This window comes from Geotrypetes seraphini, chromosome 6, assembly GCF_902459505.1.
Source record: "Geotrypetes seraphini chromosome 6, aGeoSer1.1, whole genome shotgun sequence".
Taxonomy (NCBI): domain Eukaryota; kingdom Metazoa; phylum Chordata; class Amphibia; order Gymnophiona; family Dermophiidae; genus Geotrypetes; species Geotrypetes seraphini.
Window position 1 is genome coordinate 15,495,820 of NC_047089.1, and position 16,407 is coordinate 15,512,226.

At 49.4% G+C, this 16,407-nt stretch overlaps 1 protein-coding gene across 4 annotated transcripts in view; it reads left to right on the forward strand.

Moving 5' to 3' along the window:
• MYO7A (myosin VIIA) overlaps window positions 1-16,407 on the forward strand; it is a 274,560-nt gene that overhangs the window by 84,670 nt on the left and 173,483 nt on the right. For all 4 annotated transcript variants that reach the window (XM_033948255.1, XM_033948254.1, XM_033948252.1 and 1 more), the window contains 5 exons: window positions 2,193-2,269; window positions 4,474-4,593; window positions 8,301-8,443; window positions 10,826-11,036; window positions 12,971-13,106. In XM_033948255.1, the coding sequence (XP_033804146.1) occupies window positions 2,193-2,269; window positions 4,474-4,593; window positions 8,301-8,443; window positions 10,826-11,036; window positions 12,971-13,106 (687 nt within the window). The remainder of the gene's footprint in view (window positions 1-2,192; window positions 2,270-4,473; window positions 4,594-8,300; window positions 8,444-10,825; window positions 11,037-12,970; window positions 13,107-16,407) is intronic.

A 16,407-nucleotide genomic window follows, 5' to 3' on the forward strand; every position in this document is an offset into this window, starting at 1 on the left:
TTGAAATAAGACTCTTGTGATACATGCTGTAGTGTCATGTTGGTAAGAGGCTAAATACCGCAGCACTAGAAAAGGTTCAAAGAAGAGCGACCAAGATGGTAAAGGGGATGGAACTCCTCTTGTATGAGGAGAGACTAAAAAGGTTAGGGCTCTTCAGCTTGGAAAAGAGACGGCTGAGGGGAGATAGGATTGAAGTCTACAAAATCCTGAATGGAGTAGAACGGGTGCAAGTGGATCGATTTTTCACTCCGTCAAAAACGACAAAGATTAGGGGGACACTCAATGAAACTGCAGGGAAATACTTTTAAAACCAATAGGAGGAAATATTTTTTCACTCAGAGAATAGTTAAGCTCTGGAACGCGTTGCCAGAGGATGTGGTAAGAGCGGATAGCGAAGCTGGTTTTAAGAAAGGCTTGGACAAGTTCCTGGAGGAAAAGTCCATAGTCTGTTATTGAGAAAGACATGGGGGAAGCCACTGCTTGCCCTGGATCGGTAGCATGGCCTATTGCTACACCTTGGGTTTTGGCCAGGTACTAGTGACCTGGATTGGCCATCGTGAAAACGGGCTACTGGGCTTGATAGACCTTTGGTCTGACCCAGTGAGGCTATTCTTATGTTCTGAAACCTCTGATGTAATGGCATACTAAGGGTGAGAAGCGCCCGGGGCGGTGGTACTTTTCCCCACTGTCTTCCCCGCCCCCCTACCACGCCTGTGCCCCCTTCCCATTCCCAGTACCTTTTTAACATCTCCAGCGTGAGCAGCATGCCCGTGGCGGTGGCGGCTTGCCCTTTGACGTCACTTGCTAGGCGCAGGTCCCGGAAGTGACATCAGAGAGAGTGCCGATGCTGACACGGGCAGCAACCTTGCGCAAGCGGGGGAAGGCAAGGGGCGCATGGGCATGGCAAGGAGAGTAAGAGGGGTGCCACGCCCTCAGCAGGACTGCGTCAGGGGTGAACCGGCCCCCCCTTGCTCCCGCCACCTTACTGCACCACTGCTCTGATGCAGTCCATGTGCGGGGAAAATGTCGATCATTATTAAATAAAGGACTCCTACTTAGATCTGCTTCTTTTTGCACCTGCTTAGGTGCCATATACACTTCCCCCTCCGCATTCGTGGTGACAGGGGAACGGCAAGGCAGCGAATAGAGAAAAAACGCAAATATCTTTTTGTATGTTATTCGTGGGTTTTCTGTAAAATACAAAGACACAAAACCACGAATAACCTGACCTGTTCCGGTGAAGAAAGGGCAGCTGGGAGCAGCGATTTCCTGTGATGTAAGTTTGGGGGCGGGGCCTTTGATCGAAAAACCGCAAATAACTTTATGTATGTTTTTCGTGGTTTTTCTGTAAAAAACAAAGACACAAAACCACGAATAACCTGACCTGTTCCGGTGAAGAAAGGGCAGCTGGGAGCAGCGATTTCCTGTGATGTAAGTTTGGGGGCGGGGCCTTTGATCGAAAAACCGCAAAACTTTATGTATGTTATTCGTGGTTTTTCTGTAAAAAACAAAGACACAAAACCACGAATAACCTGACCTGTTCCGGTGAAGAAAGGGCAGCTGGGAGCAGCGATTTCCTGTGATGTAAGTTTGGGGACGGGGCCTTTGATTGAAAAACCGCGAATAACTTTATGTATGTTATTCGTGGTTTTTCTGTAAAAAACAAAGACACAAAACCACAAATAACCTGACCTGTTCCGGTGAAGAAAGTGCAGCTGGGAGCAGCGATTTCCTGTGATGTAAGTTTGGGGACGGGGCCTTTGATTGAAAAACCGCGAATAACTTTATGTATGTTATTCGTGGTTTTTCTGTAAAAAACAAAGACACAAAACCACGAATAACCTGACCTGTTCTGGTGAAGAAAGTGCAGCTGGGAGCAGCGATTTCCTGTGATGTAAGTTTGGGGGCGGGCCCTTTGATCGAAAAACCGCGACTAACCGAAACTGCGAAACCACAAATACGGAGGGGTAAATGTATAAGTGACATGTTATATATTACCCTCCTTAGGTCTTTCTAGTTTCTTGCATTTTATTCAGAGGTAATTTGTATTGAAACATAGGGCGGGGTGAACATCTTCCATAGAATCTTCTAATCTATAGGTTCCTATTTTCTTCCTATTTACATGCATGACCACAGACAGTTTTAGCTGGATCTCATTCTGTGTTTTAATGCTTGTTTTTTTTCATTCCTAGCTCGTATGTATGATAATTTGGATGCATGCGAGGTTCTGTACTCTACTTCCCTAACCACCGCCGCGTCATTGTTCGAGGTCAGTGGCTGTCAGCTAATTGGTTGGATACAGATTTGCCGTGGATTTCATGTGGCTGTCATAAATTACTGCAATTTACCGAACACACTTCTCCCTTTATATTCGCGGAGGTTAGGGGCAAATATGGGGGGGGGAAAACCCTCAAAAATACCTCCGTGAAAATCATTTGCAAGCAAACTTGATGGCGTGTTGATCGCTGCTGGAGAATTGGCCAGAGAATCAGCCAACAGCGATCGAGTCGGTATCTTTAGCGCATCTAGTGTTTTCGCCCGATGCCATTCTAGTGCCGGCACTGAGCACTGAATTTTTTTTGTTTACTTTTAGGCTTGATACAGTTTGATTTGTTAAGTAGGCAGCCCGCTCAGCCAGTCAAACTGCATCAGACCAAAAAAAAGCAGGGCTTTTGACCTGGGGATTCTCCGAACTCCCTGAAGGCCCTGACAGTAAAGACACACATTTAGGGCTAAGCACTCGTTACAGTGTTCACAGCTGAAACATTAGTGTGGCAGAGCATATTTCATGAAGCAGTTTTCCGTTGTCCCTCCTGGCTTCCGGCTCAAGCTCTTTCCTGGGCTACAGTGCCATAAACCTGCACTCACAATTACCCAGATTTTCCTCTCTGTACGTGTCTCGTTTCCAGCCAGTGCAGCAAGCTTCCTCAGCCAGGGGCCACGAACTAAGGAATCCCATGAGAACTCCAGTGGCATGCGGTCAGGGCCTTCAGAGGAATTTGATTGGTTGAGCAGGCAACAGTACTGAATTCGATTGGCTGAGCAGCAGCTGCCTGTTGCCTGCTCGACCAATCAAATTCAGAGCAGCGCCCTCAGGCCCTTTAGGTGGGTGGGGCAAATCCTCTGAAGGCCCTGACCGCATGCCACTGGAGTTCTCATGGGATTCCTTAGTTCGTGGCCCCTGGCTGAGGAAGCTTGCTGCACTGGCTGGAAACGAGACACGTACAGAGAGGAAAATCTGGGTAATTGTGAGTGCAGGTTTATGGCACTGTAGCCCAGGAAAGAGCTTGAGCCGGAAGCCAGGAGGGACAACGGAAAACTGCTGGGCTAAGGAAACAGAAGAGCAACACTTCTTCATGAAATATGCTCTGCCACACTAGTGTTTCAGCTGTGAACACTGTAACGAGTGCTTAGCCCTAAATGTGTGTCTTTACTTTTTAAGTTCACATAGAGTTGCCAGATTTTACTTTAGTAAAATCTGGACACCCCCCCCCTCTTGGCCCACCCCAGGCCCGCCCAGTTCCATCCATCCCTGCCCCGTTATGCCCCAGGCCCGCCCTAGCCCTGCCCCAGCTCCTGCTCTTGACAGACAGGAGCATGCGTGGATGCGACACAGTGATGTCACATCCATGCGCAAATGCTGAAAAAACGCGACTGTTTTTAGCGGGGGAAGACAGGAGAGAGCAGCTGGAGCGCCAGCGAGTGAAGGAAATCACTCGCGGTACGCTCCGACCGCCTCTTCCTGCACTAAAGTCGGGCCTCACCAATCAGGAGCAGAATAGAAGGGTAGAAGGGTATAGAGAGAGTATTACTATACAGGTCCTGGACCTGATGGGCCTCCGCCGCGTGAGCGGACTTCTGGGCATGATGGACCTCTGGTCTGGCCCAGCAGAGGCACTGCTTATGTTCTTATGTTCTCATTGCATGGCATCCATGCATGCATGGATGCTCTTCTGCCCGATGCGATTTCGTGGAAGCTTTTCAATCTCGGACAAAGTGCCAGGTTTTGAAAAGCTGTCCAGACCCCTGGACAAGTCTGGGGAAATCCAGATGTCAGATAACCCTAAGTTCACATAAATCTAATTGATTTTCAAACACAAGCCACCTGCATATGTTTTATTTGAATATTAGTTTCTTATAAAGGGTAAATGTAGACTCGTATCTGCACTTGTTTTAAAATAATAGTGTAAGCTGCCGACATTAGCAGTATGCCCATGGCATGCCTAACATTTTGGTAATTCGCTGTATGTACGTATTTTTAAAATACGCCTCTGGATTGTCCTCTAAAATGCATAGGGAAAGATGCATATGGGCATCGTCTCAGGCAATTAAAATTCCACTTGCCCATATGTGACTGATTTAGGCTAACCATCCATTTTTCGCCCGTGCAAAATGATGCTTAAGTCTTTGAAAATGTATCTCAAGTTGTTGTGCCACGAGGAAGACTGATGAGTTTGGGGGTGCTGCCTGCAGGTTGACCCCCAGGATCTGATGAACTGCCTCACCAGTCGCACCCTAATCACAAGAGGGGAAACGGTCTCCACCCCTCTCAGCATGGAGCAGGCTCTGGATGTCAGAGACGCTTTTGTAAAGGTAAGATTGAGAGGGCACAGCTAAGATTCTGCTCAGCTTGATTTCTTAAAGATTGTATGCACATTTCGGTAACTGCGTGCTTGCATGTATGCACCCCTTCAGCATGTATATGTATGGAATGCTCACAAGAACAGGGGAAACAAAACTCAAAAGAGCAGAACAAAAGTGGAATTGTCATAGAGCTTTATGGTTATAGAAACATAGAAACATGATGGCAGATAAAGGCCTAATGGCCCATCTAGTCTGCCTATCCGCAGCATCCATTATCTACTCCTCTTCCTATTGGCTATGACTCTTAACATCTACATTGTGAGGTCATAGAGCTTTATGGTTATAGAAACAGAAACATGATGGCAGATAAGGGCCAAATCGCCCTTCCGCAGCATCCACTATCTTCTCCTCTCCCTATTGGCTAAGGCTCTTAACATTTGCATCTCCTCTTCCTATAGGCTAAGGCTATTTACACCTGCATTGTGAGGTCATAGAGCTTTATAGTTATAGGAACATAGAAACATGAAGACAGATAAAGGCCAAATGGGCCCATCCAGTCTCCCATCTGCAGCATCCACTATCTCCTCCTCTCCCTATTAGCTAAGGCTCTTAACATTTGCATCTCTTCTTCCTATAGGCTAAGGCTCTTTACACCTGCATTGTGAGGTCATAGAGCTTTATGGTTATAGAAACATAGAAACACGATAGCAGATAAAGGCCAAATGACCTATCCAGATTGCCCATCCACAGCATCCATTGTCTCCTCCTCTCCCTAAGAGATCCCATGTGCCTGTCCCACGCTTTCTTGAAGTCAGACACAGTCTTTGTCTCCATCACCTCTACTGGGAGACTATTCCACCATCTACCACCCTTTCTGTAAAAAAGTAATTGCTTAGATTATTCCTGAGCCTTTCACCTCTTATCCTCATTCTATGCCCTCTCACTCTGGAATATCCTTTCAATTGAAAGAGACTTGCTTCATGTGTGTTTATGCCACGTCTCTGTGGACAACACTCTCATCCTCCCGGTCTTATCTGCTTGCAATCTCAGGGGTCATCTCTGACTCCTCTTTCACCTTCTCCACCCAGACACAATCTACTGCTAAAACATGTTGCTTCTGGGGAGCTGTTACCACCCGGAGGATATCTTGGAGGAGGCTGTCTGGTAGATCTTGTTGCCTGTAGCAGCGGTTCTTTTCATCTTTACCAGCGTAAGCATTGCCGACAGGCATTTCCAGAGACGGACCCCCTGACGTCATCGGGTCCGTCTCCAACTTCCTGATAAGCTGCCGCTGCCGCGGGTCATTTTCGGGAGCTGTTACCACCCGGAGGATATCTTGGAGGAGGCTGTCTGGTGGATCTTGTTGCCTGTAGCAGCGGTTCTTTTCATCTTTACCAGCGTAAGCATTGCCGACAGGCATTTCCAGAGACAGACCCCCTGACGTCATCGGGTCCGTCTCCAACTTCCTGATAAGCTGCCGCTGCCGCGGTTGCGGCCGCAGCCGCGCAGCCGCAGGGCGTGGCCAAAGGAGCGTGCCCTAAGGGGCATGCAAGGCCCCTTGGGAGCCCCTTGAGCCACGAGGAGCCTGAGAGCAGGATCATTTTGGTAATATAATTTACTTTAACATTTCTATGCTTGTTTGGATATGGGGAAAAGAAAAATTAAACCAAAGAGCTCAACACCAGTGGTATCTGGTCCCATGGACAGACATTTAACATTATTATCTCAAAATCCACCTGTTACATCACCAAATATAGATTCATCCTTGTCAGGAGCATCATTAAGTTCCCTCGAACGGACTCCTCCCCTTCATCCAGTATCAAGTGATAGTAGGAATATTAACCCTACTATATCCGATGTACAAGGGGTTTCCTCTACTCATATAGGTAAATTAGTTTACACTGATATTCCTAAACCATTGATTCTCTCAGGAGGAGTGGAGGAAAGTTCATGTACAGAGGAAACACAGGATATTACCTTATGGGACCTATGGTTAGGAATATCGAGAGTTGAAGGGTGTCTCAGGACAATGATGAAAAAAATGGGGGATTTTTCTCAGTCTGTTTCTTCAAAATTAGAAAATGTGGACTCTAATTGAGGTTGTTTGGACAAACGATTAAATATTGTAGAAACTCAATGTAATAATTTACAAGCTGTCTCGGTATCTGCAGTTAAAGATTCTACATTGATACATTCTAAAATTGAATCTATGGAGAATATGAATAGAGCAAAAAATCTCCGCTTAGTCAATTTTCCAGTAACTCATTTATTGTCACCTGAAATCTTGTTAAGGAAGTTTTTTAAAGAAGGACTGGGAATGGCTAATGCGGAGAAATTTCCAATAAATAATTACTATTATATTCCTCCAAAAAAACTAGAATCTGCCCAGGAGGTGGACCATCTGGCCACACCAGAGGTAAATTTGACTGAATTTTTGGAAGATACACAGGATGTGATCCAGAGTCGGTCCACTCTGGTGATAACATGCATGAGTGAGATGGATAAGACATTGATTATGAAACTTTATTTTAAGAACAGGTTAATGAAATTTTGTGGGGATCTTGTTAGGATTTTTCCGGATGTCTCCAGAACCACTCAATTGCGAAGGAAAGAATTTCTGAAATTGAAGGATAGAGTTTTGGCTCTGGAGGCATCTTTTTACCTGAAATTTCCTTGTAAATGTTTAATTAAGTTACAAGATATTGAATATGCTTGTTGGGATCCTATTCAATTACAACAATTTCTAGTTGCGAGAGAATAGAAATGATTTTGTTTCATCTAGCTGAGAACAAGAGGAGTAAATTAATCTAATATCCCATAGTAAGGAATGATTCGAGGTAGGTTAGTACAAACCGAGAATTATTGTCCTTTAGTTTTCTTGAATTTATTTGTTTAGAAATAGTAACAGGTTCTCCCCATTGATGTGGGCTTGAAAGGAATTATGTATGTATGATTTGATTATGTATTGCTTTGTATGAATTTGTTTCCTTTTTTCTTTTGGAAATATTGGATATTGTAAAGTATTCAAAAGCACAATAAAAAAATAAAAAAAACATGTTGCTTCTTCCTCTATAATATTACCCCAATCCGACCTCTCCTTTCTAAGCATACTACCAAGACCCTTATCCACGCCATGCTTAGATTACTGCAACTCACTACTCTCAGGTCTTCCGCTCAGCCATCTTTCTCCACTTCATTCCATTCAAAATTCAGCCGCACGACCCCCAAACCTAAAGATCATGTCTGTCTGTCCAAGTTAGACTGTAAACGCTTCCAAACAGGAGTCGTCTATTAAATGTCAAAAGGTACAGCGCTGCGCATGCCTTTCAGCACTATAGAAATGATAAAGAGTAGTAGTAGTAGTATGAAGAAGAGATAGTGGATGCTGCGGATGGGTCATTTGGCCCTTATCTGCCATCATGTTTCTGTTTCTATAACCATAAAGCTCTATGACCTCACAATGCAGGTGTAAAGAGCCTTAGCCTATAGGAAGAGGAGATGCAAATGTTAAGAGCCAATAGGAAGAGGAGGAGATAGTGGAAGCTGCGGATGGGCAGATTGGTTGGGCCATTTGGCCTTTATCTGCCATTAGGTTTCTACTTATATACAGTACATGTATTAAATATTTGTTTCTAATCTAGTATTATGTTAGATTCGGTACTATTTATTTTCCTTCACTTCACTCAGATTTTAAAACCTTTTCTTCAATATTCTAGGGGATATATGGTCGACTCTTTGTCTGGATTGTGGATAAGATTAATGCTGCCATCTACAGACCTGTCTCCCAAGGACCCAAACTTGTTCGGAGATCCATCGGCCTGCTGGATATCTTTGGCTTTGAGAACTTCACTGTGAACAGGTAGTGCCTAGGCAGAAGTGGAGGAGATTTCAAACTCTTTAACCCCCCTCTCACTTTTGTGCATCATTTTGAATTATGGCTCCATATATTTCATAGGCTTCCCGAATTCCTACTTTCACCTGCCGATATTTTTTTTTTCTTGCCAAACACGAAATTCTTCCAAATAAGCCAGCTGGGATGTTATTAAATAGGAAACAGTTCTCACCAGTGGCGTAGCGAAGGTAGGAGATGCCCAGGGCGGTGGCTCCCCCCTCCCCCCACTCCTTCGGTGCCACATTCACGACCTCCCCACCCCTGTACCTCTTAAAATCTTCACCAGCGTGAGCAGCTTCTCCAGCCTGCTGGCTTTCCCTCTGACATCACTTCCTGGCCCCATGACCTGAAAGTGGCCAGGCCAGTGCGAGCAGCAGGCTAGAGTAGTTGCTTGTGCTGGTGAAGATTTTAAAGAGGTACCGGGGGGGGGGGCAGGGAAGAGAGGGGTGAGCATAGTGGGGGGGGGGCAGAGAGGTGCCAGCACCCCCACTAAGTGCCATATCTAGGTGATCTGATCTGAATTTGATTGGCTGAACAGCAGCTGCCTGTTGCCTGCTCAACCAATAAAATTCAGAGCCATGCCCTCAGGTCCTTTAGGGCAGTGGTTCCCAACCCTGTCATGGAGGACCCACAGGCCAGTCGGGTTTTCAGGATAGCCCTAATGAATATGAATGGAGCAGATTTGCATGCCTGGCACCTCTATTATATCCAGATCTCTCTCATGCATATTCATTAAGGCTGTCCTGAAAACCCGACTGGCCTGGTGGTCCTCCAGGAGAGGGTTGGGAACCACTGCTTTAGGGGGTAGGGGAAATCCCCTGAAGGCCCACTAAGATGGGCCCCCCCTCCCCCCCCCCTGTTTTCATACATTTATAACTGAAATGCAGATTCTATGTCTATGCAGATGTCCTATCTAAATTAGATTGTAAGCTCTTCTGAGCAGGGACTGTCTATTGTTTGTTACAATGTACAGTGCTGTGTACGCCTTTCAGTGCTTCAGAAATAATAAATAGTAGTAGTAGATTCATACATATAAATCAGCTTTTTGCTTATTTCAATGGCACCTAAATCATCTAAAATATAATCCAAGGTTCCCAACTGGCTCCATTTTTCGGGTCAGGATAACCCAGTCCTGGTTTTACCCCCATTGCATTTATTAGCCTGTGGTTTGGATTTCCCTAAGAGAGGCAAGACTGCAGGTCCCTGGTGGCGTGGGATAAGATCAGGACCGGAACAGCCTGTCCTGAGGAACTGGAGCTCATTTGGCATCAAAGTAAAAATGTGTAACCATTGTCTGGATGACATTACAGTATACCCTTGCGAATTCGTGGTTCCGAATTCGCTGACTCAGTAATTTGCGGATTTTCCCTGAAGATAAAATTACTGCTGAATGGAAGCGACAGCTAAGGACGAGCGATTCTGTGGGCAGGCGCGTGCGTGTGGCAGAGAGAGGCGAGAGCCTCGCGATAATCTCCAAAGGCGGGCGCTTCAGCTGAAGAGGGAGAAAGAGCTGCATTCGTTTTGGCTGAAGCCGTCTGGTGCCGGGGAGAGGGCGGGGCCGGAGCAAGAGAGGAGGAGGGGGGAGGGGAAGTGCTGAGAGCGCAGGGGCAAGCAGGCGACGAGGGGTTTTAGGTGTTTTGTCTTCCACGCACTGATTACAGTACTCGTCCGATATTTGCGGGGTTTCAACATTCCCGGTCACTCTGAGAACATAACCCCCGCGAATTTCGGAGGGACTACTACTGTACTACCTTCTGCATAGAGAATGACACGGTGACAAAATTCATCACCGTTCCCGTCCCCGCGGATAACCGTGGGAAACCATCTTCATGTCATTCTTTAAGGAGAGAGGGAAGAATCAGAGTATGAATGGCCACAACCACTGACCCGCAAGCTTTGCTTTGAAGAATGCTGGTGTAGAAGGACTGAGGTTGAAACAGACACTGAAGAATGACAGTCTCTGGTATCCAGAGCAGATATTGTGATGTCATAATGCCTCATTCCACCAGTGCCTAAGAGCCAATCACATCAGTGATGTCACAATGGCTTCATTATCCTTGGCTCCCATAAGAATCAGAGTATGAATGGCCACAACCACTGACCCGCAAGCTTTGCTCTGAAGAAGGACTGAGGTTGAAACAGACACTAGAAAATGACATGGGATTATTTCCCGTGGTTATCCGTGGGGACGGGAACGGTGATGAATTTTGTCACCGTGTCATTCTCTACTTCTGCATTCATATCTGCTGACAAACACAACAGGATTTCCGCCCCCAGCTGCTAACAAGCGTGGAAATCATTTTCTCTTCAGCCGAACTGTCTCTCTCTCTCTCGTGATTTCTTCCGCAGTTTCGAGCAGCTCTGCATAAACTTTGCCAATGAGAACTTGCAGCAGTTCTTCGTCCGCCACGTGTTCAAACTGGAGCAGGAGGAGTATAACCTGGAGAACATTAACTGGCAGCACATAGAGTTCACCGACAACCAGGACGCCTTGGACATGATCGCCATCAAACCCATGAACATCATCTCTCTCATCGACGAGGAGAGCAAGTTTCCCAAGGTATGGCCTAGGTTGCGGGGTTTTTATTTTTTTCCAGACGCTCTTTGAGCCGACGATTTGTCCCAGGAGGGAATTTATTTTTCTGGCATTGCTCCAGAATAATTGAATAAGGCATTGACAATCATACCATCGATAGTATAAGTCTGCCACCTACTGGATGTTTCTTGTACCCCTGAGGCAAGTTGTAATGCCGAAACATGGACGTGGACTCGATACCCGATAAAAGACTGTTTGATTGACTTCAATTAATAAACACTTTGTAAGGATGAGCCCCCACCCAAAATGTAAGGTTTTGGAGGGATGATGTTGACGCAAACAAGCCCCCAGTGATATAAAGGTGACGGCCTTACAATCCGCCAGGTTCCGGGTTCGATATCCTCATAGAAGGTTCAGTAGGAAGTGAAATTAATGACAAAGACAGCCAAGAGTGATTACATAAAGAATATATTGTGCAGAAATAGGCTTAATATTACAGAAAGGCAATGTTTAGAGAGATACATCAAGTATATACTGGGTTACAAATGTATAGAAAGAAACAGAATTAAGCTTTACAAATACCGAGTGGTTTCAGAGGCTGCTTGTGTGTGTGTGTGAGAGAGAGAACAGTTTTCCTGCATTAATGTGTGTCTGGATAGGTGAGAGGCTGTCTGAGAAGACAGGGCGATGAGCCAGAGTCCAGAGGAAAGAGAGAGAGAGAAGCGGGGTGGGGTTGGTCCAGGCTTCAGGGATCACAAAAGAAGTGACTGCTGGGGACCAGTCGCTCAAGCCCTTTCCGACTGCCCTGCCTTCTGCAGCCCTGCTCTCTGCCCTGTCAGCCATGATCTCTTGCTGCCCCGAACACCTCCCACTGTCCAGATCTGCCTCCCGCTGTCCAGATCTGCCTCCCGCTGCCCCAATCTGCCTCCCGTTGCACCGATCTGCCTCCCGCTGCCCCGATCTGCTTCTCGTTGCCACGATCTGCCTCCCATTGTCCTGAACTGCCCCCCATTGTTCTGAACTGCCTCCCGCTGCCCCGATCTGCCTCCCATTGTCCCGATCTGCCTCCCGCTGCCCCAATCTGCCTCCTGCTGCCCCGATCTGCCTCCCGCTGCCCCGATCTGCCTCCCATTGTCCCGAACTGCCTCCCACTGCCCCGATCTGCCTCCCGCTGCCCCGATCTGCCTCCCATTGTTCCAAACTGCCTCCCGCTGCCCCGATCTGCCTCCTGCTGCCCCAATCTGCCTCCCGCTGCCCCGATCTGCCTCCCGCTGCCCCGATCTGCCTCCCATTGTCCCGAACTGCCTCCCGCTGCCCCGAACTGCCTCCCGCTGCCCCGATCTGCCTCCCGCTGCCCCGATCTGCCTCCCGCTGCCCCGATCTGTCTCCCGCTGCCCCAATCTGCCTCCCGCTGCCCCAATCTGCCTCCTGCTGCCTCGATCTGCCTCCCGCTGCCCCGATCTGCCTCCCGTTGCTCCGATCTGCCTCCCGTTGCCCCGATCTGCCTCCCGTTGTCCCGATCTGCCTCCCATTGCTCCGATCTGCCTCCCGTTGCCCCGATCTGCCTCCCGTTGCCCCGATCTGCCTCCCGTTGCTCTGATCTGCCTCCCGTTGCCCCGATCTGCCTCCCGTTGTCCCGATCTGCCTCCCATTGCTCCGATCTGTCTCCCGCTGCCCCGATCTGCCTCGCGCTGCCTCGATCTGCCTGCCCCGCAGTGCTAGCCCGTGGTTTTAACTCGCGGGTTAAAACTACTGTCAAAAGAAAAATAAAATAGCCATCCCAGAGGTCCAGTAAAAAGTAAAAAAAAAAAATAAGATTGCAACTCAGACAGTGATCCATGCAGGCAGAAGGGGCATTCCCCCGATCGCCCCCATCTGCAAATGTTTCTTTCTTGAATTCGTCAGACCTGCCCGGAGACTTCATCATGATTCAATATTAAATAGATTCTTTCTTGCAGGGCACAGATACCACCATGCTGAATAAACTGAACTCACAGCACAAGGTAAACACGAACTACATTCCTCCGAAGAACAACTATGAAACTCAGTTCGGAATCTACCACTTTGCCGGTGTGGTCTACTATGAAACAAAAGGTAAAGCCATATTTTTGTTTATTTATTTACGCACACACACCCCGTAGCGCGGTTTTTTAGCGTCGGCTCCGGCGGTAACAGCCCCAACACTCATAGAAATCCTACGAGCATCGGAGCTGTTACCACCGCGGCCGTCGCTATAAACTGCACTACAGCTTTATCAAAAAAGGGGGGGAGTTTAGATAAAAATTTGGACTGCCTCTCTTGAAAACCTCTTCAAAGAAAAAAAATCGCAATCTATAATAATAATAGCTTAGTTAGCGCATGCGCACTACGATTGAAACTCCGTGCCTCCCCGTGCCTCCGTGCTTCCGTGCAACATTAAAACGCATGCGCAGTACAATAGAACCACCGAGCAGGGAAGCGTCTCAGCGCACGATATGCTGTCAGTATTCCAGAGCGAATGGGGACTGATTTCACTGGACCAGGGTCCAAGCCACACTCCAGAGGCAAAAGGGGTCAAATACGAGAAGGGATCTAGGGGCTGAAAAAAGGGGTAGGTGGGAGAAGGGGGCTGGAGCTGGGGTCGGTGTTGTTAAAAGGGAACATGTTAGAGAAAGGAGCTGGGAGCTGACAATGGGAATGTGTAAGAGGGGGCTGGGGCAGAAAAGGGGTTATGTGTGAGAAGGAGGCTGCAAAAGGGACCTGTGAGAAAAGGGGGCTGGGGCTGGAGGCTGAAAGGGAAAAGATGGGAGAAGGGGGCTGGGGGGGGCTACAAAGGGGTTTGGAGCTGGGGCTGAAAAAAGGGGACATGTGAGGGAAGGAGGCTTTAAAGGGGGGTTCTTGGGAAAAGAGACCTGCTGTAGGAGGCTGTCAAAAGAAGACAGTTCGGAGAAGAGGGCTGTAGCTTGGGACTGCAAAAGGTGAGTTGTGAGAGAAGGGGTCTGGGTCTGAATTTGGGGGCTGAAAAGGAAGACAGGTGTGAAAGGAGACGGGGGCTAGAACTGAGGGCTGGAAGAGCAGGTATGAGAAGGGGGTTAGGGTTGAATGTGTGAGAGAAGGGAGCTGGGGATGAAAAAAAGGGGGAGGTGGGAGAAGGGGACATGTCAGAGAAAGGGGCTGAAGATAGGAGCTGGAAGAATATGTGAAGGTTGATGGGGAAAGGGGAAATGGAGAGGGAGTTCTATGGAGGTGAAGGACAGAGAAAGGAGACAGATTTTTTTAAGTTGGTGGAAATAGGGAAGGTAAAAGGGGAAATGGGGGTAAGACATAAGAAGAATAGCCATTCTGGATCAGACTAATCTAATCTAGCACCCGTTAATGTAACGGGCTTAAACGCTAGTAGCATATAAAGTTAGCAATAATGTAGAATAGCATAGAAGGCAACCCATCTCCTCTGTCCCCGGTATCCCTATTTCATCCTTGCCTGGAATCAGTGGCGTACCAAGGGGGGGGGGGGGGGGGGAGGGGCGGTCCGCCCCGGGTGCCAGCCCTGAGGGGGTGCTCCCGGCCTTGCCGTTCAGTCCCCCCCCCCACCACCCCCGAAGGACCGCTCGCCCCACTGACCTTCCTGCACCACCTGTGAAGCAGCCCGCAGCAGGATTGCGACGTCAGCGATCCCTGAGCTGCTTGGGCGCTGTTTCCTGCGCCGCGGTCCCGCCCCTCCTCTGACATCAGAGGAGGGGCGGGACCGCGGTGCAGGAAGCAGCGCCTAAGCAGCGCAAGGATAGCTGACGTCGCGATCCTGCTGCGGCTGCTTCATAGGTGGTGCAGGAAGGTCAGTGGGGCGAGCGGTCCTTCGGGGGTGGTGGTGGGGGGGACTGAACGGCAAGGTCGGGAGCATAGGTAGTGCTGCTTCATAGGTGGTGCGGGGAGGCCAGGGGGGCGAGCGGTCCTTCGGGGTGGGGCGGGCGGGCAGGCAGGCTTTCAAGGGGGAGGGGGGGTGACAGGCAGGCAGGCCTTCAAAGGGGGACAGGCCATCAAGGGGGGGGCAGGCAGGCCTTCAAGGGGGGGGGACAGGCCTTCGGGGGGGTGCAAACCTTCAAGGGGGAGGGACAGGCCTTCAAGGGGGGGGCAGGCAGGCCTTCAAGGGGGGGCAGGCAGGCCTTCAAGGGGGGGACAGGTCTACAAGGGGGTAGGACAGGCCATCAAGGGGGGGACAGGCCTTCAGGGGGGGTGCAGGCCTTCGGGGGGGTGCAGGCCTTCGGGGGAGTGCAGGACTTCGGGGGGGTGCAGACCTTCAAGGGGGAGGACAGGCCTTCAAGGGGGGGGGACAGGCCTTCAAGGGGGGACAGGCAGGCAGGCCTACAAGGGGGTGGGACAGGCCTACAAGGGGGGGACAGGCCTTCAAGGGGGGGACAGGCCTTCAGGGGGGTGCAAGCCTTCGGGGGGGTGCAGACCTTCAAGGGGTTGCAGGCCTTCAAGGGGGGGACAGGCCTACAAGGGGGGGGGAGAGGCCTACAAGGGGGTGGGACAGGCCTTCAAGGGGGGTGCAGGCCTTCAAGGGGGGTGCAGGCCTTCAAGGGGGGGACAGGCCTTCAAGGGGGGGACAGGCCTTCAAGGGGGGGACAGGCCTACAAGGGGGGGGAGAGGCCTACAAGGGGGTGGGACAGGCCTTCAAGGGGGGTGCAGGCCTTCAGGGGGGTGCAGGCCTTCAGGGAGGGGGTGCAGACCTTCAAGGGGGGACAGGCCTTCAAGGGGGGGGACAGGCAGGCAGGCCTTCAAGGGGGAGGGAGAGGCCTTCAAGGGGGGGGACAGGCCTACAAGGGGGTGGGACAGGCCTTCAAGGGGGGTGCAGGCCTTCAAGGGGGGACAGGCAGACCTTTAAGGGGGGACAGGCCTTTGGGGGGGACCCTGGTTTAGAAGTACACGGAGGGAAGGGGGTGTTCAAAGAGACGTGCATATGCCAAACTTTGGGGGGGGATGAAGAAATAATGGGTCTGAAAATAGAGGAGAGGGAGAGAAATGATGGACCATGGGATTTAGGGAGGGAAGGAACTGAAAGGGAGAGAAATTGGACACAAGGGATGGTGTGGAGGAGGGATAGAGATACTGGATAGGAGGGTAATAGGGAAAAGAAAGGGAGAGATGGTGGACTCTGGGGTGGTGGGGAAGGAGGGAGAGATGCCGGATGAAAGGGTAGTTAAGAAAAGGTGGATCTGTGGAGGGAGATGAAAAAAAGGAAAGATACCAGACTTCCTGGGGAGGGAAGGGAAATGGAAAGGGAGGACAGAGTTGGCAGATGGATGGTTAGAACGCAGAAAGAAGAAGAAGGAGACCCTGGCAAGCAAGTTATCAGAAGAAAACCAGAGCCTTGGACCAACAAGATTTGAAATATAACCAGACAACAAAAGGTAGAAAA